The sequence below is a fragment of the Hemicordylus capensis genome, chromosome 6 (assembly GCF_027244095.1).
Source record: "Hemicordylus capensis ecotype Gifberg chromosome 6, rHemCap1.1.pri, whole genome shotgun sequence".
Taxonomy (NCBI): domain Eukaryota; kingdom Metazoa; phylum Chordata; class Lepidosauria; order Squamata; family Cordylidae; genus Hemicordylus; species Hemicordylus capensis.
In genome coordinates, this window is record NC_069662.1 from 148081031 (window position 1) to 148103794 (window position 22764).

Sequence of the window (22764 nt, forward strand, 5' to 3'; positions counted from 1 at the left end):
TTTGGTGTGTCAATCAAAACCCCTCGACATTATTTTCATGATTAGTTGATCTGTGGGAGAAATTGTCTGCTCCATATACCCTGACACCACCAGAAATAAACTCCCAAGTCAATGTACGTGCCGTGATCACCAAACAACAGAGCTGCAACTCCCTCAAGAGTTCTCGCATACCATGTCCAAAACAATTAGCAACTTCACAATACGCTGTTCAGAGCTGCCGTACTGAAGAAAAGGTCACCTGAAATGACTTCAGCTGAATGAATGAAGCTGCTCAAGTATGTAATTTGCAATAAAAATTCGATGGGTGATAAAGTACATAGGTGACTTCTTTGTCTCAAATTCAAGCCTAGTATACGAGCATTGTAAGGGACATGAAATCATTTTACTGGGACTTTTGCAACCACCCTTCTCCTGAGTCCCTCGAAATAAAACCCAAGTTCACTTCACTCCCTTTCACCCTCCTTATTTTATGGTTCTTGCCTTTGCCTTCCCTTCCTTCGCTCTCTTGCGTCCCCAATGGCTGAAATGTTGATTTGCAAACACCTTGGGTCAGGAGTGTCTCAGAGTTTCTCTTGTGAAACTCTGCTAACTGCAATTCAAATTGATGGTGCTGTATAACTAACTATTAGTTATAGTTAGTTATATGGGCAGAGGGCCCATTAGAATGGTCCGCCCAAGAAGGTTACTGGATCCTATAGGATTCCAGGAAGCCTTGGAGGGATTTAGTGTTGGCTCTGCCGGTGACCCTGTCGACACTCTGGTGGAGAATTGGAATAATCAACTCACCAAGGCAGTGGATATGATCGCTCCTAAGCGTCCTCTACGACCCGCTTCAAAATTGGCCCCTTGGTATACAGAAGAACTACGGGGGCTGAAGTGGCAAGGTAGACGACTAGAGCGCAAGTGGAGGAAGACTCAACTCGAATCCGACAGATTATTACACAGAGAGCATATGAAGATACATGCGGCAAAGAAGCGATTCTTTTCCTCCCATATCGCATCTGCAAGTTCACATCTGGTGGAGTTGTTCAGCATTGTGAAGGGGTAATGTGTGCCCCCCTTTGAATCAGCACTTGGAACCAACAATTACTCACTGTGACCTTTTAAATGATTTTTTTGTGGACAAAATCTCTCGTATTCGGGCTGACTTAGATTCAAACTCCACAATTGTTACTGAGTATGATGCCGAGGTGCCCAGCAGCTCCCCTTTTGTGATGAACCTGGATCAGTTTCAGTTCGTGACCCCTGAGGATGTGGACAAGTTGTTTGGAATGGTGCGGCCTACCACCTGACCTCTTGATCCTTGCCCGATATGGCTTATAAAATCTGCCAAGGAAGCTGTTGTAGAGGGCCTGGTAGAGATCATAAATGCTTCTCTGAGGGAGGGCAGGATGCCTCCTTGTCTTAAGGAGGCAATCATTAAACCACTTCTGAAGAAGCCTGCCTTGGATCCCTCAGTTAAGCAATTACAGGCCTGTCTTCAATCTTCCATGGCTGAGCAAGGTGATTGAGAAGGTGATGGCCTCCCAGCTCCAGGCAGTCTTGGAGGAAACTGATAATACAGACCCATTTCAAACTGGCTTTCGAGTGGGCTATAGGGTGGAGACTGCCTTGGTCAGCCTTATGGGTGATCTCCAATTGGGAATTGACAAAGGGAGTGTGACTCTGTTGGCCCTTTTAGATCTCTCAGCGGCTTTCGATACTATCGACCATAGTATCCTTCTGGAATGTCTGAGGGGACTGGGGGTGGGATGCTCTGCTTTGCAGTGGTTCTGCTCCTACCTCACGGGCAGATGCCAGATGGTGTCTCTTGGAGACTGTTGTTCTTCAAAATCTGAACTTTTGCATGGTGTCCCTTAGGGCTCAATATTGTCTCCAGTGTTGTTTAACATCTACATGAAACCGATGGGAGAGATCATCAGGAGATTTGGTACAAGGTGTTATCAGTATGCTGATGACACCCAAATCTATTTCACCATGTCAACATCATCGGGAGAAGGCATAACCTCTCTAAACGCCTGCCTGGAGGCAGTAATGGGCTGGATGAGGGATAACAAACTGAGGCTGAATCCAGATGTCGGAGGTACTTATTGTGCAGGGTTGGAACTCGGGAGATTATTTTGATCTGCCTGTTCTGGATGGGGTCACATTCCCCCAGAAGGAACAGGTACGCATTCTGGGGGTGCTTCTGGATCCGAACCTCTCCCTGGTATCTCAGGTTGTGGCGGTGGCCAGAGGTGCTTTTTATTGGCTTCGGCTGATATGCCAGCTGCGCCCATTTCTTGAGATGAATGACCTCAAAACGGTAGTACATATGCTGCTAACCTCTAGGTGGATTACTGTAATGTGCTCTATGTGTGGCTGCCTTTGTATGTAGCATGGGAACTGCAGTTGGTTCAGAATGCGGTGGCCAGGTTGGTCTGTGGGTCATCTAGGAGAGACCATATTACTCCTGTGTTGAAGGAACTACACTGGCTGCTGATATGTTTCTGGGCAAAATACAAGGTGCTGGTCATTACCTATAAAGCCCTAAACAGCTTAGGCCCTAAGTATTTAAGAGAACACCTTCTTCACCATGAATCCCACTGCCTGTTAACATCAACTGGAGAGGTTCATCTGCGGGTGCCGCCAACATGCCTGGCAGCTACTCGGGAATGGGCCTTCTCCATTACTGCCCCTGGACTTTGGAATGCATTCCCTGTTAAGATAAGAGCCTCCCTGTCTCTGGAAACTTTTTATAAGGTACTGAAGACACATTTACTCACCCTGGCTTTTAATTATATCTATGGTTTTAAAAATAAAAGGAAAAAAATCTTTTTTAAAAAAATACTGGGTTTTAAATGTGTTAAAAATATTTTAATGTTTTAAATGATTTTAAGTGATTTGATGTTTTAAATTATTTTAATTGTAAACTGACCAGAGCTGCAAGTTCTGGACGGTATATACATGTAATGTAAATGTAATAAAAATGTAAATGTAATGATATTAGTTCCCTAGTATATTAATAGTGAAGTCAGGTAACCAAGTAGACTGGAAGGGTTGATTTGGCTGATTTTTAGCCAAACTTTGGGTTACAGCCCATTTTACCCACGAGTATACCCCTTGGATCCTGGCAACCTTGCTCCACAATATGTAGTGGTTTGCCTATACTTCAGGCATGGTACCTCTGCTCCCCTACTATGCAGAAATACACACACATGTAAATTAAATGGAGAAGTAAAGAAAAATATCCTAAAACAGATGAAAAATATCCCATGCCCTCCAGAAGTCATGCATGTTGAAAGATAAGATGGAATAAACAGAAAATGGTGGTGGTGTGAGAGTGGTGGTGGGGATTAGTCTGCCTAGTCATAAGAGCATAGGAAGTTGCCTTATACCAAGTCAGACCATTGGTTCATCTAGCTCAGTATTATCTTACATTGACAGATAGTGGATCTCCAAGGTGAGACCAAGTGAACCTGGAACCATCTGCATGCAGATGCTCTACTGTTGAACTACAGCCTCATCCCCTAAAGGGAATATAGCAGACAACGTTCACATGTACTCACCTATCCAAAAGCAAACAAAGGTAGACTGCTTAGCAAATTGTCCCTTGCTTAGCAAAGGGGGCAATTCATGCCCGCTACCACCAGACTAGGTCTCCTCCCCAGAGAGTCCTGGAGGTGGGCATTAGGGTTGGGGATATATAACTTCTTTGTTGAAGGTGGGGTGGCCCAGAGCGAGTGGTGGTGTAGTGCACATAGGGTGCCAACCACCCCCATGGGTTTCTAACCCATGGGGTACAGGGTTCTGTTGTTTCTGAGGTATTCTGAGTGTAGATTCTATGATAGCAAATGAGATTTTCAATGAGACACCATGAATCCACTCTAATTTGCTATCATAGAATCCACACTCAGAATACCTCTGAAACAACAGAACCCTATACCCCATGGGTTAGAAACCCATGGGGGTGGTTGGCACCCTATGTGCACTACACCACCACTCGCTCTAGGCCACCCCAGCACCCCCCAAGTGCACTTATGGGGCTGCTGAAAGCTCCATCATACCTTATGAGGAAAAACCTTAAAGACGCGTAAACTTCAACAATTCACCAAAAATCAGCCCTCTGCCCAAATCCTTTGAAAAAATTCAGGTAGCTTCCTTGTCCCTACCTGGCACTACCACCAACCCCACACTGCTCTAGGCCACCCCTTTCCCCCTGACGTGAAGCGATACACCCTCCATTATACCTAATGGGGGGAAACCTTAAAGACGCGTAAACTTCAACAATTCACCAAAAATCAGCCCTCTGCCCAAATCCTTTGAAAAAATTCAGGTAGCTTCCTTGCCCCTACCTGGCACTACCACCAACCCCACATTGCTCTAGGCCACCCCTTTGCCCCCGATGTGAAGCTATACATTTGCTGACACCTCCATGCTTCTTTATGGAGAAAAACCTTAAAGACGCGTAAACTTCAAAAATCACTTAAAAATCATTCCTTTGACTAATTCCTTTCAAATAATTCTGATAGCTTCCTTGCCCACCCAAGGAACTACCACCCACCACACTCCACTCTACGACACCCCTTTCCCCCCGACGTGAAGCTATACATTTGCTGCAATCCTAATTATTCTCTATGAGGAATTCAAAAATACTTTAACAATTCACCAATAATCAGAGGAGTGTCCAATTGCCTTGGGGTTTTGTGGGTGGTAGGCACCCCTGTCTGTCTACCACCCATCCCGCTTTTGTGCCCCTAGGTGCTCCACAATAGGGAATATGGACTTGTTCCGGTCCCATTATACTCTATGAGAAAAATAATTAAAAATATTTCAAATATTCATAAAAAATCATAGGGTTGTCTTATTGCTTCGAGGTTTGCATGGTTGTTGGCACCCATGGATGCTCCACTATAAGGAATAATGGACTGGTTGGAGTCCCATTATATCCTATGAGAAAAAATAAAAATAATATTCAAAATTTCATAAAATATCGTACGAGTGTCCAATTGCTTTGGGGTTTGGGTGACAGGTACCCCGGGTGCCAGCTACCATCCTACCAATTTTTGGGTGTCCGAACTGGTCCGAACCAGTTCGAATTCGAACCGAACCAGGGGTGGTTCGAACAAAACCAAAACCAAACCACTCCCTCCTGGTTCGAACCCGGTTCGAATTCGAACCGAACCGGGCGAACTGGTTTTGTGCACATCCCTAGTTGTGATGCCACAATGTACTCAAAAAGACTGAATTTTCTAGGCCTTCTGTGGCCCACCTCTTTCTGAAGCGAATAAAGATGGTGCAGTTAGATATGCACAGTCGATTAACAAGATCACCATATTTTCACGCCTCTGCCATGCCCACAGGAAGTGCCTGGATCTGCCTAAAGCCCACGGTTCATTCGTATTGTTGTTACAAGTCAAATGGAGAGCTGCTCCCCTTTCCAGCTGTTCCCTGGACCTTCTTCTGCTGCAGAGGTAGACCTGTGCATCCAGAGAGAGGAACAAAGTAGCAGCAAGTGGGGGGAATGCTGCCCCAGTGGCGGTGGGAGAGAAACAGGGCAACAGAGAGAGAAATAGGAGCAGAGTGGGGGGGGGAGAAAGAGGCAGCAGGGGAGGCAGGGTGAAAAGGGAGGCAGTCTGTGTTTGTAGTGCTAGAAAGCCCGCACCTCTTTAAGTCCCCACATCCTTACTTCTGTTTGCAAAAAAATGCATAATCTGTGGGTTATATGTGCAAAAATATGGTAATCCCTACCAAAATCCATTGTGAAATGACTGCATAGTTGACGTGCAATGGAACAAAACCTTATGAATCTACATATTAGAACTGCTGTATATTGAAAGGAAAAGAATATTTCTTCTGTCACATTGCTGTTAGTAAAGCAGGTATGTTACGTGCAAGCATGCTAGACACCAAAACGGGCCTAGGGAAAGGGCAGGAACAAGGCTCTTGCTGCCTGGATAGACCCATCAAATTTCTTCTAAATTCCCTGCATACCAAGAGAAACAAAAAGGAAAAGATGGGGAAATGCTTGGAAAAATGTATGGATGGGGAAATGCCCTGTCTAAGACAGGGGTTAGACACAGAACCTTAGGCTCTCCATCAGTTGCTTGACTACAACTCCCATCAGCCCTAGCTGCAATTAATTATGACTGGAGATGATGGGAGTTTTAAGAACAGATGGAGAACCTTAAGTAATCCACATCTGGTTTAAGAAGATTCTGAGGGGGAAGTGACACAGATATTGAGGAAAGGGGGTATTCCACTCCATCTTACCACATGCAGGCACATGGGAAAATCTTAGCAGAATGCAAGCCAAATGTGCATTCCACTCGAAGGACTCCAGGAACCAAAGCCCATGCAAGTTATGGTGTTAGTTTGATACTGTGAAGAGTTTGCATATTAAATGAAAACAAAAATAGGCAATTTATAAAATAATCTATAGTGCACATGTCCAAATCTCCAAACATGTTCAAAACACTCTATATAAAGGCAAAGATAAAATCACTGCTTTGATTTGCTTGGTACTGCCACAAATGCCCACTGGCTGACTATAAACTCATGATCAGCTGCTCCTACATACAACAAAGTCTCATTCTTCTTTTCCCTTCAGCTCTTCCCAAGCTAAATATTTTAATTTCAGCCACATGTTAGGGTAAACATTAATTAATCTTATTTGCACACATATACCGAGGCTCATTATTCTTATTAGCTAAGTTAATATGTCACATCTGGCAAAGACTGCACTTTAGTACAAATCTAACACTCGCTGCTAAATATCAGATACTATATGCAAAGACTTGTTTGAAATTCCAAAGGAGTTTTAATGTGCTTTAGTTTTAAACTCATCATTGATATAGTACTAATACAGTATCCAAATTAGAGGTGTGAAACAGTTACAGCTTGCATATCCCTTCCACCTTTCACAGCTATATTGTATTGCATCCATGACAATGAAATCTCTGACACCAGATGGCTGAGGTGAAACAGAATATTCACAAACATTCCGACTGCTCAATTAAACTGTTTAGTCAAGATACTATATAGAAAAGTGTTACTTGTCCTACTAATATTAATGCACACAGGCCCCCGAAGGACAGTAGCAGTATTGTGGGGCAGACTCATAAGAAGCTGCAGAGGGTAAGGAAACTAAGGGGGAAGAGCCCAGGGGTAAGGGGGCCAAAGGAAAAGTGTTGGGTGAGCAATAGGTCAAGAAATAGGAACATGGAGGAAAGGTATATGGAAGAGAATGAGGAGCCATGAGAGAAAGGCAAAAGACACAGGGAAATGAAAAAAGGAAGAGATAAACGTAAGAAAGGAAGCAAACAGGTAAGTAATGTGTGAACAACTCTGGCCTGTAAGGCTGCTAGGTACAGTGTCTAGACACGGAATGAGCTGGATTATAGTTAGGAGATACTTGGAAGGGGGATTCCAGAAGTTGCGGCTTATACTGTCACTGAAGTATTGTGACCTCAAACCCCCGCAAAGAGCAATAAAGGCCTGAAAACAGTGAAGGCTGGGACTGAGCAGAAGGGAAGAGGACTGGCCACAGTTACCCATGCTCTGGTAACCTCCCATTTAGTTTAATGAAGTGCATTGTACATGGGGCTGCCTTTGAAAACGGTTCAGAAACCGCAGTTGACCCAAATGATTATTAATGGGCTGGACAGTTTGATCATATCACACCAGTGCTTCAACAGCTATGCTGGCTCCCTACCTGTTTTGGGGCTGAATTCAAAGTGCTGATTTTTAACCTTTAAGTCCAAAACTAGCTTGGGACTAGGTTACCTGAAGGGCAGTCTTGACCCATATGTCCCTTTCTGGACCCTGAGGTCTTCTTTAGAAGTCCTGCTCCAAGATGAGGTTGGTGGCTACTAGGGAGAGGGTCTTTTCAGTGGTGGCACCTTGTTTATGCAACAGCCTCCCCAGTGGTGGAGGGGAGGTACCCACCTGGTACCATCGCTTTGTTCTTTTAGGTGCCAGGTGAAGACCAAGGCAGAGTTCTTCAATAAAAGTGTGTGTAAAGAAAGAAACTAGCCACCTAATGGCGCAGCAGGAAATGACTTGATTATCAAGCCAGAGGTTGCTGGTTCAAATCCCTGCAGGTATGTTTCCCAGACTATGGGAAACACCTATATTGGGCAGCAATGATATAGGAAGATGCTGAAAGGCATCATCTCATACTGCATGGGATGAAGCAATGGTAACCCCCTCCTCTTTTCTACCAAAGACAACCACAGGGCTCTGTGGTCGCCAGGAGTTGAAACCAACTTGACGGCACTCTTTACCCAAGGAAAGAAAACCCTTGACCCATGAAGACAGGGGTTCTCAAACGTCAGTCCCCAGATGTTGTTGGACTGGGGACACAATAGCTGGGGATGATGGGGTGGTGTAGTCCAACAATATCTGGACACCCAAGTTTGAGGACCCTAGCATGAAGATGAATCTTTAAAAATATCTGCCTTCCAGGACATAGGAATTACTGCTAAAAACTAGATTTCCAACTCTAGCAGACAAAATCAATCACTAGGGACCAAGTCGAAATACAGAGGGCAAAATCTGTGGAACTGCTTGACTTTCCATTTCCATAGACATTATTTTTCCACTAAGCTGCTTCCGAATTAACCAGAAGTAAAGAATTCTTCGTTGATGCTAAACTGATTAATTTGATCATCCAAAAAAATTCAGATTAGGTGCAGAAAGAGATTGCTGGTGTTAGAGAAAACTATTCCCTAAGGATTATTGCTTTCGCTCCAGGCATCATTATTAAGCTATTCAGAAACAGCTTACCTCCTTGGGTAAAAGAAAGCAACAACAGTATTCTAGGGCAAATTACATATTCTCTTTCTCTCTTTAAAGAGCTATCAGCATTCTTTAGATTGCATCTTTATTAAAAATGTAATCTGAAACCATTCAGAATTGCCCCCAAATGGATATGGAACCAAAGGCAATCACCCTCATTTTTAACATGACTAGTCTGGCATTATTAGAAGACAAAGGCTGAATTCTTCTTTATCTCACTAAAAGTCATAAGAAATAATAAGCAGTATTCACAATCCTCCCAATCAATGCAGACAATAACACTGTCAACGGCATCAGCACCAAACCTCTCCTCATTTGATAATAACTGTTAGACTCTAAATGATATGATCATATACGAGGGAAGTATTTATCAAAGTCCCAACAATTGCACACACACAATACTTGCAAGTGAGCCTTGAACAAAGAGAAATGGGTATATTACTATACATTTCAGTTTGTCCAACAGCATAGTCACTATTCAGTTTAAAATAAAATCTTCAGGAAGATGGACGGTTATGGCACATGACCCATGGTTAACATAAGAATAGCCTTCTGGATCAGGCACAAAGCCTATCTGGTCCAGTATGTGGCCCACCAGGTGCTTCTGTGAAGCCCACGAGATGAAGGCATGCCCTCTCTCCTGCTGCTGCCTCCTTGCAACTTTTATTCAGATGTATCCTACCTCTAAGCTTGGAGGTAGTCTACAGCCATCAGGATTGGTAGCTAGGAGTGTGCCCCCCATCGAACCTCCTCAGTCCGGTCCTGAACCAGTCCGCAATTTTTTTAAAAAAAAATTAAAGTAGATGATAAGTACCTTTAGCCTCTTTGGGGGGCTTGCTGAAGCTGCCCGGGTGGGGGGTCAGCGCGGGTTCCCTCTCTCCCTGCTGGCCTTCCTCATCACTGCTGCGGCCCCCCTGCGGCAGGGTAACTGGAGCATTTTCAGCCCTTTCAGGCCTCCGTACAAGCGAGCGGCCGCCATTTTGGCAGCCGCACGCTCTTATGGAGGCCCGAAAGGGCCGAAAATGCTCCAGTTACCTGGCTGCGGCAGTGATGAAGAAGGCTGGCAGGGGGAGAGGTAACTCGCGTGGACACCCCCCATGGCTTCAGCAAGCCCCCTGAAGGGGCTAAAGGTACTTATCATCTACTTTGATTTTAAAAAACAAAAAATTTGTGGACCGGCCGGACTGGACCCAGCCGGACTGGACTGCACATCCCTATTGGTAGCCATGGATAGAGCTTAATTTGTCTAAGTCCCTTTTAAAGTCATCCAAACTGGTGGCCATCACCACATCCCACAGATTAATTATGAGAAAAATTAATTATTCTGCACTGTGAGAAAAAGTATTCTTTTGCCTATCCTACATTTCATAACAACCAGTTTCATGGGATGACCCTTGGCTAGTGTGTATGACTACATATCTATCAGCATAGTTAGACAATAGTTATCAAAGTTTTAACCTACAGTGACCCCTTTCAACACTGATTTGTCTGTTGAGAAATAATCCATATCCATTTGGAGCAATAGTGCAGAAGACTCTGGGACAGGTTTTAGAGCAAATGCTCAGTTCAGCTCACATGTAGTCTCCCATGCCAATGCAATCCAAGGTGAGCCTGCTTAGCAAAGAGGACAATTCATGCTCACAAGACCTCCTCCCCTCCCCAATAGGATGGCCCTTTGAATTATTCCAGCAGGACTCCTCTTCTGGTGAGCTACATACAGTTATTTTCTCCTTCTTTCGTAGCTCACACATTCCCAGAGCCCACTAAGACGCTATCAAGGAATCTTGGGAGGGAGAGCAAAGCACTTCAAGTCCCTGCAGGTGAAACTAAGCCACAGGCCACATGCAGATTTGGGATCAGAAAAACAAACAGAGGAAACATAATACAAAATGCACGATATTCGCCTAGCTCTATTGACTTTTGAGGAGAAGGGCAAAGGTTAATTAGCAGATGTTTCTCATATCATAATTAACAATTTATTTCTATGCACTGTAACAAGATTAAGATAATTATCCTCAGAAACAGAAATGTAATGACAAATTACCAGTTTTCATATCGCAGTCAATCTCTTTCATATCAAAATAATCACCATGCTCAGCAGAAGGTGCATCTGTTCCATTTAGGATAGGAGAGCATAAAAGAGAATAATTGCCATATGAGAGTCCATGAAGTTGACTAGGAGGGGGAAGGCGCAGGCGACACTTTTCAGAATATTTTGGTAGCCAATGGAATCACAGATGGGACAGCATGTTATACTCATCAAGAGACTTGGTTACCCTATTGCACTTGTAATTTAGGGGTAGATATATTAAGGACATGTGCTTCCATATGCCAGATCACTAGGAGGATATTTCTATACTGTACAGAGGAGGCAGTTAAGGAGAGTATTTTAACTCAGGGATTCTTAAACTTGGGTTCAGCAACTGTAGTATTGCTGGACTACAATTCCCACCAACCTCAATCACAATGGATGAAGGGCTGGGAATGGAAGCAGTTGTGGTCCAGCAATAACTGGGGAACTAGGTTTGGGGACCTATCCTTGGCATAGCTTTTCAGTAGTGATGAAATAGTAGTGAATAGCTTGGGAGCTATTTTCTGGGACATGCATACCATCACAGTCTACAATCTGTGCTCAACTCTTGCAGCAATATCTGGCAAGCCAAAATATTTCTGTTTGAGAGACGGAAATTCAGCACATGCCATAGAAGCACTATGAGAAGAAAAAGCCTTTAAACTGAAAACAGCAAATAAGGGTAAATCTGAATACCAGTTGCAAGGAAGCAACAGCAGAAGAGAGGGCAGGCCTTCATCTCCTGCATGTCTGTGCATGCACTATGCAAACACATAGAAAAGGATTGCCTTGAAAAGCTCAGGATCAAATTGTGAGGGAAGTCAATTGGACTCCACATCAACAGGCATTTTATTTCAACCTGTCTTCTTCAAACATTTGCGGAAGCCTGTGCTGCATTCAACTCTAGAACAGCCTAATTTTGTTTTTGTGCTTTGCCCATCGCCAGCAATTCTCCCAGTATTCTTATCGCTACTATTTCTGCTTTGCATTCTTCTACTGTCAGTGCCATGACAGCAACACTCACAACTAACAGCACAAGAGAGACCAGAAGTGTGGTGCAAAAAATAGAAGCTGCAAGAGCAAGCAACTGAAGGGTCTGACAACTAAAGACAGGAAAACCAAATGGGGAATGATGCAGAACCAAGTGGAGAAGGGAAAGGCAGACAGGTCAACATGCGAAATACTACAAGACAAGTCCGAGTATTGATGTTCTGTTGAAGAAACCCTGAAATGCAGAAAATATTAAAGTGGGGAGAGAGAAATGCCACCCTATGCTCTCTCACACCAATATTCACACAGGCATACAAGGGTCACCCTGGAGGCCATCACAGAGACTTGTTCACTTGTTTCAAACTCCATGTTTGAAATCTGTCAGGGCCTACATAATAAGGCAACCCACATGATCATAATTAGGGAAGGAGAAGCTTCCGACTCAAATCCAGGAGCTATGTGTGCTCTTATTTCATCTGTCGGCAAAAACCAAGGCTGCGTTAAAACCAAGGTTGGATGCACCATCCATGACCGTGTGCCAAGCAGGATTCCTCCTACCCAGCAGCTGTACACTCAAGTCTTTAACGAGGCTGGAGGAAAAGTCCTCCGACACAGCTGCTGCTTAGCACAGGCACACAGAGGGCATCTCCAACCTCAGCAAACAGCCTTGTGCGCAACTCCCGAATTAGGTTTGGAGGCTTCCCCTACCCAAATTATGAAGCAGAAGTAGAGTTCTGAGTGACCTCCCTCATCCCTGGGAGCGTGTATTTCCACCTCCCACCCCGCACAAGCATCTATCTCCTTTCTAGGTTAGGATAAGCTGAGTTTGGTTGTGATGTCCAAACGCACCAATCTCGGCTTACTGGTGGGCACATGCTTCACAGAACTGCAGATTTTGGCTGACAATTCCCACAATCCCTGGCTTTGGCCACTGTGTCTGGGGATTATGGGAATTGTAGTCCAAAAACAGCTGGGGGTCCTAACTTGAGCAGGCCTGCTTTAGAGTTCATGATCACAAAGCTACTAGAAAATGCTCAGTACAGGGTAAGATACTTCTGTGTGAAAAGCACTTTAAAGGTGTCCTTGCGCATGTGTGTGAGAGAAAGATCCTTTATTAAAAGATACTGGCTTGAAAACTTGACAGGCAACAGTAATGTTACTGGACCACAGGAGCTAAAAAATAATCCGTCCTGAAAGATCACACACCCAAGCGGAGAAACCCAGGAAATCTCAACTAACTACCTGTTCCATTACAACATTCAGCTCAAGCAATTCTCTTTCCTTTTTTATCCATTATGCCTACTGAGGTGAAGGCATTATGAAAGATGTTATGGAAAGTAAACAGGACTGTGTTGTAAAGTACTGATTCATAGGATTACTCATTTCTAAAAGGAAAAAAAAGAATCATTCAATGCTTCAGTAGCTTATAGCAATAGATAGGGGATATTCTTTAAATGCTTGTGAACATTTAAAGGATGCTAGAGCTCTGTGCTTATTGTAAACTGACTACACTACACTCAAAGGTAAATTTGATATTTCCTCCTTAAATGACATCAGAGCAGCTTTAAAAGTAGGTGAAAGAAAGGGGGAAAGTTGCAATGTCAGTGTGTACTTCAGACTTCTTTGCTTTTATTAGAAGCTCTCTCTGTCTCTAGTAACCAAATACTTGATTTTCTCCTAAGAAGCAATTCGTTTGTGTGTATGCATGCAAATTATGTTTCCTCACATTTTGTGAAGTACATTCAAAATAAGTGCAAGAAATAGAATGAAATGCAGTTAGAGGCTGGAGAGAGCCACCTACAGCAAATATAGTGAATGGAACTGCCTGTGAATACTCCTTTTGATGGAGTGGTCTTACATGATTAACATGGGAGTGGGGGGAGAGAATTATCGCAACTCTTCTTGAGATGTCAAAGACAAAACTCTTACCGTTTCCTTTGGAATTTGTGACTGGCTTTGTTCAGTATTCTAGAAGAAGTGGAAAAAAAGTAAAATAAGAACAAATCTAGAAAACACAGTTGCTAACTCATAAGAAGTGGACAAGAAAATCATTTAGCTCCAAAATAGTGTATAGGATTACAAACTATACAGAGTATTGGTACTCCTAATGCCTTTTGCCTATGTTGCAGATTAAATCTGTACCTAAAATACGGCCAGAAGAGAGGGGAAATCCCTCAGACTCACAGATCACATTTCGTCCTAGTAGCCAAGTGGGCACAATTGCAGAATTCAGTTTTGGAAGGCTGAGACAAAGAGCTCTTTAACTCCTTTAACACTAGCTGTGTCCATAAGAACATAAGAAAAGCCCTGCTGGATCAGGCCAAAGGTTCATCCAGCCCAGCATCCTGCTTCACACAATCATCAATCAGGTGCATCAGAGAAGACAGCCAATGGGGGAAAGAGAGCAACTGTCCCCTCCCATCAGTGTTTCTAGTTCCTGGTGATCAAGGGAATGCCACCTCTGATCCAGATGGAAATATACAGCTATCTAAGCTAATAGTTGAGCTTAATGCTTTTCACTTGTGCTATTGTCATTAATGGCCTAAGGCATTTTAACAGACTGTCCTTAACAGCACAGAGATTCCCATCATTTACAGCATAAGCTGCTCAAACTAGGGACTCTGCAGCTATAACTATACACCTTATTATCTGTTCCTACGGGAACAGTTGAAAAAACTGATGTCCTGCTATCCACTATGCTTATGTGTTGCTATTTCATAAGGTCAGAAAGAGGTACCTCAGCTCACTGACCTCATAGTCAGGCAATAAGGGCCAGAGGCATCTGGCCTTCTTTGAGTCACAGAATCTCATCCTGCTTTTTCATAGGAGCATTGGAAGCTGCCTTCTACTGAGTCAGACCACTGGTCCATCTAGCTCAGTGCAGTCTACACAGAATGGCCACAGCTTTTCCAAGGTTACAAGCAGGAGTCTCTCAGCCCTATCTTGGAGATGCCAGGAAGGGGACTTGGAACCTTCTGCATGCAAGCATCTTCCCAGAGTGGCCCCATCCCCTAATGGGAACAACTTACAGTACTCACACATGTAGTCTCCCATTCAAATGCAAACTAGGGAGGGCCCTGCTTAGCAAAGGGGGCAATTCATGCTTGCTACCACAAGAGCAGCTTTCCTCTCTAAACAACTGATCTCTGAGCAAAAAGGCCAGCCAAGTTTGCGATTCTTTACCCCAGAACATGGTTAGTTGTAATGTTCACCTTAAAAACATATATGCAAATAAGACAGGTTTTCGAAAATATGGTTTACATTTATTGAATAAGTCAATAAGGGATGGTCAGTTTGTAACCCTCCATCCACTCAAATCAAATTTTGGAACAATGTTCTTTCTTGAATTTTATTTTCAGTTGTTTCCTATCAAGTTGTACCTGCATGCTCAGCAACCAACAATCTCTTCTTAACACTGGACTTGTATATAACCTCAAATGGCTTTTAATTTCTGGCTTATATTCAAGTTTTTATTGTTTGTTCTTTTCCATTGCTGCAGTTTTTACACATGCGCAGTATTTGTTGAAAATAAAATTTCATGGAAACACACACACATGCACAAGCATTATACCCCCAAGTTCTTCTCCAGCTCAGATTTTAGTCCACTCTGAACTCTGCAGAAGAGGAAAGTAGAAAGGTATTTTCCCTCCTCCCCACTCTAGCTTGTTATAGGCAGCAGAAGTCCCAGGACATGTTTTACTAGAGCAGTTTTTTTGTTAGTCCCAGGCCTCCTGGAGCCTGCACCACGACATAGAGCACTGCAGGTGCTGGGCAGGGCTGGGGGAGGAAAGCGTCCTCCTCCTTTGCTGCTGAGAAAGAGCAGGGGTGGGGGAGAGAAGGAGGAGGAGAGCTGATGAAGACGACAATGCAGGAGCAGGGGGAGTGAGAGCAAAACTGGCAATGACAATATACAACACTGATGATAATGAGGAGGAGGAGGAGGAGGAGGAGGAGGAGGAGGAGGAGAGCTGTAGCAGCTACCACTATTAAAAATCATAGAATTTAGAGGTGGAAGGTCTTCAGTGGTCTTCAAGTCCAAACCCCCGTTCAGTGCAGAAGACTGCTAGGGCAACTCCTACAGAGCAAGACAGGGATTTGGGAGCCTTACGCGTCACACTGGCAATAAGAAGTAAATTTGGAACTCAACAAAAAAGATCTCTCCCTGACGCACGAACATTCTCTGTTTTTGCTTGCAACTGCTGCTCCCAATCTGAATTGAACATGGAAGAGTTTACCCATCAGTGGCAAATATCAAGCTCCTGTCAGCCTGCACATATCTGTTAACCTGCATATGGTTTACTGGCTCCCAGCAGGCCTGCCTGCCTGCTCAGTTCCTGCCTTGCTTTCCCCAGCCTGCCTATCCAGCAATGACCAGCCTCCTCCCTGCCTGGACTCAGTCACGGTGGTACTAGCAGCCACTACACACAGTGTTTCTAAGTAGTACGTACAAAATTTCACAGTGATTGGCACTGAAGCATTTTATTCTGTTTTACCAAACATGTACAATATACTGCATGACAACAGAATTTACAGAAAGCAAAGAGTGACTTTCCATAAACGCTCATCCCTTATACACACACACAGGCACATTCGCAGCACTCTTCACTTTCACAGTTCCTGCCAATCAAGCAATGTGAATGTGTGGCAGAGGCATCAACCTAACACAACAACTCTCCAATGAGATGGGCCATTTTAATTAATATCCTGCGCACAGACAAAGGCAACCAAGGCTTGTCTAGGGGGAATTCCTTGCTGAAATCACCTCAGTTGACAAAGACAGAAAATCGAGCCAAGAACTTGAGTCCCTAAAATTAAAGACAAAAAAAGATCGGTTGGCAGTACAAAGCACACTCAGTGAAATTAGCTGATAATCTCCCAATCCTTGATCTGAAGCAAAGGACTGCAGCTTTGACTTGACCTCCTCCAAAATATTGGCCACTTGGGTCCAAACGCACACAGCTGGCACAAAGGCGATGGAGAAAAGGAAAATTTCTCCAGGGGTCACCTCCAGCAAATAAGAAGGAATTCTGGAAGGGTGCCTGTGTTTATCAACTCAACCCAGCTGATCTTCATTAAACAGCTTACAAACTGAGCTCACAGCTTACGAGGAAAAGGCAGCTTAAGTGTACATAATGTCTTTCAACGGCTATTAGACAATGTTTAACAGCACACTGTACCTTAACACATACATGAGCCTCCGTGCTTATCACATTGCTCTGTGCTCCTCTACTCATGAGGGAAGAGCACTTGCTTCAACTGCTCAATATGAAACAGACTTGCCTGGGGACTGGTACCATTTTGACATGTTTTTAAGAGAGCGGCCAAAACCCGCCTATATACCATCCCTGTTTTTGGAATTGTGTGACTTTAGCTGGTAGTTATATTTTAACATGGCTGCTGTAGCTTCTTGCCAGCAATTGAACTTTAGTTCCTACTATTGTTGATTTTTAAACCATATTTTATATTGATTTAGGATGCAAGACACCTCATCTGTTTTCAAAGCCAGTGAGAGGCCCATTAGAGGACAGTGCAAGGCCCATTAAGAATGTCATCAGGAGACAGACATATCAAAACTGTCTGTGAGTTCCTGAAGAATCCCTCTTTTTTACCCCTGCTAAGTGAGCAAAGAGGCACCTTTTAAAAGTGGTGATCCACTTTATTTAGCAGGTGGAGAGTAACTTGCCACATCCATCCCCAGCACAGCATCCCTCCAGTGGCTGTGAAGGTAAAGTGTGCTGCCAAGTTGATTTCAACTCCTGGCGCCCACAGAGACCTTGATTTTCTTTTGGTAGAATACTGGAGGGGTTTACCATTGCCTCCTCCCGCGCAGTATATCACTGCTGCCTGATATAGTACCAGTGGGGATTCAAACCGGCAACCTTCTGCTTGTTAGTCAAGGTGTCTATCTTATATTTCTTTTTTAAATTGTGAGCCCTTTGGGGGGGAAAGGGGGACATTTATACACACACACACACACACACACACACACCACTTTGGGGAGTTTGGCTGAAAACCGGGTATATAAATATTTGCTGTATTCATATTGGAAAGCATCAGCATAGACATGTGGCTTCCAATAGTTGCAGATAAGCGCTTCTCTTCAACTCATCCCTGTGCCATCTCAGGGAGTCTCCCTATTTGGCTCCTACTCCTATGGGCACCTGGGAAATCCCTTTTCTCAGACTTAAGCAGAGCTTTAGGGCCTCTATCTAGTCCACTCATGAGTGTGTTTGTGCACGTGTGTGTGTGTGGTGTATACACATTAATAGTGTATGCATACATGTACTAGTGTATACAGACACTAGTAAAAGGGCTTGCAGTTTGCAAACGTATGAACAACCAATCTTGCCGTCTCCAGTCTTTTTCTAAATTTGAGATCTCAAGTGTTTCAATGGGCCTCATTCAATTGAGGTCTCGTTTCAATTGAGGTCTCATTCCTCAAGCATTTCAACTGCCTTGGGGTTGTTTTAATGAAAGGCAGTATATACATTTAACAATAAAATAAATGGGAGGGTTTTTCTGGATTTTCCAGGACACTAATGAATTTTTCTTTGGGTTTGGATTTTTTGGGGTAGTCTGGGCAAGACCTGGAACCTACCTGTAAAAAATGGTTTCTATTTTCATGGTTTGGTCTGGGAGTTTCATGTCAGTCAGTCAGTGACTCAGTGAGGGCTTGCAGTTAGGGGTGTGCATGGAACTGATTCTGGTGGTTCGGTTCAAATTTGAGCTGAATTCGAACCAGACCACTAGAAGTATTTTAAATGCAGGGTTCCATCCTTTGTTTGTAAATGGGGAATCCTCGTCAGATTGCCCTTTACAAGCATACCTCTCAAACTGCCAAACCAGTTAGCAATAGCAATAGCAATAGCAATAGCACTTACATTTATATACCGCTCTATAGCTGGAGCTCTCTAAGTGGTTTACAATGATTTTAGCATATTTCCCCCAACATTCTGGGTACTCATTTTACCGACCTCGGAAGGATGGAAGGCTGAGTCAACCTTGAGCCCCAGGTCAGGATCAAACTTGTAACCTTCTGGTTACAGGGCAGCAGTTTTACCACTGCGCCACCAGGGGTTGCAGTTTTACCACTGCAGTTTACCACGGCAGTTTTACCACTGCGCCACCAGGGTTACATTCATATTGGGGCTGGTTAGGTCCAAACTCCAACTGGCTCCCCTTTGGGGGGGGGGGGCTAGCCCAATTCAAATTGAACCAGTTCCGCACATCCCTACTTGCAGTATGCAAGCATATTAATGTCTTAGGTCTGTGACTCTAACCTTTTGCTATCTCTATGAGGTATCACTCCCCATGCTTTGCAATGGGAGAGTTTTTCTGGATTTTCCAGGAAAGTAATGGATTTTTCCAGGGTCTGGGTTGTTGTTTTTTAATTGTCTGGGCAAGGTCTGGAACCTACCTGCGAAAACGCAACATTTCTACCTTTTGTGATTAGGTCTGGGAGTTTCATGTCAGTCAGTGAGGCCCGGCACACGCACACACACCTAAGCTTTACTTCCACTCTTACTCAAGATGCTAATTACTTTTAGATTTATTTATTCTGAAACAATGTGTCCTGCCTATAGACACGGGGCAAGGCTTGTGGCAAAGAAGCACATTTTTGTGGCAAAGATGCGCATTTTTTTGCCACAAGCCCAGCCCCATGACACAGGGACACAGACTTTAGGAATACATAAAACTAAAAGTAATGAGCATCTTGCTCCCACTGCTGTCCAGAGGATCAAGTTTTGTTGCTCATAATGCTTCTGTTTTAAATAAATATGGCAAATATCCTGGTATAGTGAAACAGAAAAATCTACACTAAAAGAAATTGGCATTTACATTCAGAAGTCAATGCTTCAGTTGAAAACAAGTATTGGAGATTTATTCATGAGAAACTAGTGTACATGAAATTTTGCTATGAGTGACTGATGAGATAATTTGGATAAGGGAAGAAACTGTTATTTTATCGATTCTTCCTTACCAGCACAAAAGATGAGAACGGCTTCTGGATGTTTATAAGAATTATAGGCCATGTACTCAACCACTTTTCCTTTATGCTTCTTATTAGCTACGGATATTAATATGAAATGTGGCTGGCTTTTTGTTGGTAATTTTAATTTTTAAAATGCACAAATCCTGTGCCAAATGAGATCAGAGACCACAATGATAATCCTGGAAAGGTAAAACTTGCCAGTGTGAGGTTATCACAGAGGTTAATTAACTAGCCTATATGGGTGAAAACTTTTTTTTAAAAAGGCAAAGTTAATCTATGCTTAAACCTGTGCAGAATACTGCACACACTACAGACATTTTACCGAGGAATTTCATCAGTCAAATATATAAGGAGAACCCCATTATTTGTGGGGGTTCAGTTCCTCGGAGAGGGGGATGGATAGTGAATCCATGAGTGCTGGATCACAAGGGCTATGGGAACCTGGAGGTTAGGTTCTTGGATTAGCCAAAATGGCCATAAATGGGCTGAAAATAGGTAACCCCACAAGTACCCCATCATGCTCCCAAGTAGTCCACCGTTCTGAAAATTGGCCAGAAATAGGTGGTTCTGACCAGGTTTTTTTTAAAAACGAGCCATAAAATGGCTTCTGAAGAAAAAATGGCAATCAGAATTGACCTCCAAGGTCATTTTGGCCACCCCCGACCTGCAGATATATGAGTTAAACCCCACCTCTATTTTTCACCACATATACCAAGGTCAGGTGCTAATTACCCAACCACAAATACACAAAACCACAAGTGCTGGTCCTGCAAATAACGAGGTCCTCTTGTATTTTCTACAAAATTTTTTTCTCATTTATTGTTTGCAGTATAAGTGGGAGATTAAAAAGAAGAATTAATCCTGCCTACTCAACTTTCGTGTGACACCTTAAGTATGGAAAATCCATTGCTGGTAAGTAATTAATGGGTGCAACGTTTAATAGCCTATCTAGAAGATATTTTTACATTAGGTTGGTAATGTGGGAGCCACTGCAGTGGGCTTTCTTCCTCTGCCACTCAGATAAGCCAGCATGGTGTAGTGGTTAGCATGCTGGACTAGGACCGGGGAGACCCGAGTTCAAATCCCCATTCAGCCATGATACTAGCTGGGTGACTCTAGGCCAGTCACTTCCCTCTCAGCCTGGCCTACTTCACAGGGTTGTTGTAAAAGAGAAACTTACATATTTTTATTTATTTATTTAATTTTACATTTATATTCCGCTCTTCCTACAAGGAGCCCAGAGCGGTGTACTTGAGTTTCTCCTCACAACAACCCTGTAAAGTAGGTTAGGCTGAGAGAGAAGTGACTGGCCCAGAGTCACCCAGCTAGTTTCATGGCTGAATGGGGATTTGAACTCGGGTCTCCCCAGTCCTTGTCCAACACTCTAACCACTACACAACACTGGCTCTGTAGTACACCGCTCTGGGCTCCTTGGAGGAAGAGCGGGATATAAATGGAAGAAGAAGAAGAAGAAGAAGAAGAAGAAGAAGAAGAAGAAGAAGAAGAAGAAGCAGCAGCAGCAGCAGCAGCAGCAGCAAGTCCCAGGCCACCCAAGACGATCCTACACCCCCACAGAAACTAGGGAAATGCTGGCATTAGGATGAGCCAAAATGTATATTTCACCTGTTACTGAACATACACAAGAAAAACCCATGTTTAAGCGACTCCCATGGCACCAGTACAACACGAGAAAAAGCCCTTATTTGACGGCTTTTAGGGCACACACTGTAAACCAGAATGACACACTTTGGCTTGATGTTTAAGGCTTGGTCAACTTGACCAGACTTGGCTCATATTTCTATAACCCAAAACCTCCCCACTCCCCAATTCAAAACAGCTTGTTTAATTAAATGAAACAAGCTGTTTTGAACATGTCCAGTTTCCTGTGGGGGTGGGTGCGTGGGATCCCAACTCACAGAGGAGACATATGTGTATTCTATATCATATTGAAATGGTGAGCTTGCATGCCTTGAAGTCAGCATGGCATGGTGAAACCTTGTTTTCACACATTCCTAGGATTGCCTGGCTCATTGAACCTTTCTCTCATTCGCTGAAAAGAGATGGGTTGCCTGTGATCACCTATTGCAACATAACAACAGAAGACTGCTTCAAATAATACATGCAAGTGTCTCCACCCCATGCAAGTAGGGAAGTGGAGAAGTACATCCTGGTGTGCCATTCTGGTTTTCATAATCACATGGCTCACTTCAGTCCAAACAATATAGTATTTCAATCATGTATGAAGGAGGCGGTTCAGATGAACCCTGTCCCCCGCACCCCGCCTATGTGAGTGTAAAAACTGGAATGGTGCACCAAGAGCGGGGGCCAGGTGCTTTCTTAATTGCTTGTGGGCGGGGAAAGCTCTGAACAGATTATCCAAGCTGTCCCAGGGTATCTTAGTCTAGCAGTAGCACCTAATAGACTAACAGTAGTATACAGTAAGCTTTCACAGAATCTACTTCTAATGCATGAAGGAGCAACACAATGCAATTGGGATGATTCAGTTAGGCTTTCTTGACAGGTCAAGAGAGAGAGCTCCGAAGAGATCCCAACTGCAAACCACTGAACATGAGACACTAGGCAACTTCTTGACTAGTTAGTTATGACTAAGCACTACTGAAATCAATGAGACATGTTAGGCATGACTAGCAAAGTCTGGATACCGCCCACTGCCACCTTCTCCTGAAAAAACATGTGGCTGATTCAATTTAGAAATGGGAAGAACCAAGGACTTTTGGAGAATCCTATGAGTCACAGGACTTTGCTGTCTGTAAGATTTGGGCTAGTCAATGTAAAACGTATTGTATCTTGCTTCCCCCCGCCCTTCTATTTAATGTTGGGTTTTTTTTGCCATTTTAACGTTTCCTTTATTTTACTTTTAAGTGCTTTTGGAGTTTTCATTCACAGCCTTTTCATGCCTGCTCTGGCTGAC

General features: G+C 43.6%; 1 protein-coding gene across 9 annotated transcripts in view; it reads right to left on the minus strand.

Moving 5' to 3' along the window:
• PARD3 (par-3 family cell polarity regulator) overlaps window positions 1-22764 on the minus strand; it is a 766284-nt gene that overhangs the window by 263726 nt on the left and 479794 nt on the right. For 5 of the 9 annotated variants that reach the window (XM_053261600.1, XM_053261602.1, XM_053261599.1 and 2 more), the window contains one exon: window positions 13769-13807. The exons of the other annotated variants lie outside the window; for them this stretch is intronic. In XM_053261600.1, coding sequence (XP_053117575.1) covers window positions 13769-13807 — 39 coding nt within the window. The remainder of the gene's footprint in view (window positions 1-13768; window positions 13808-22764) is intronic. 9 annotated transcript variants of the gene reach the window in all.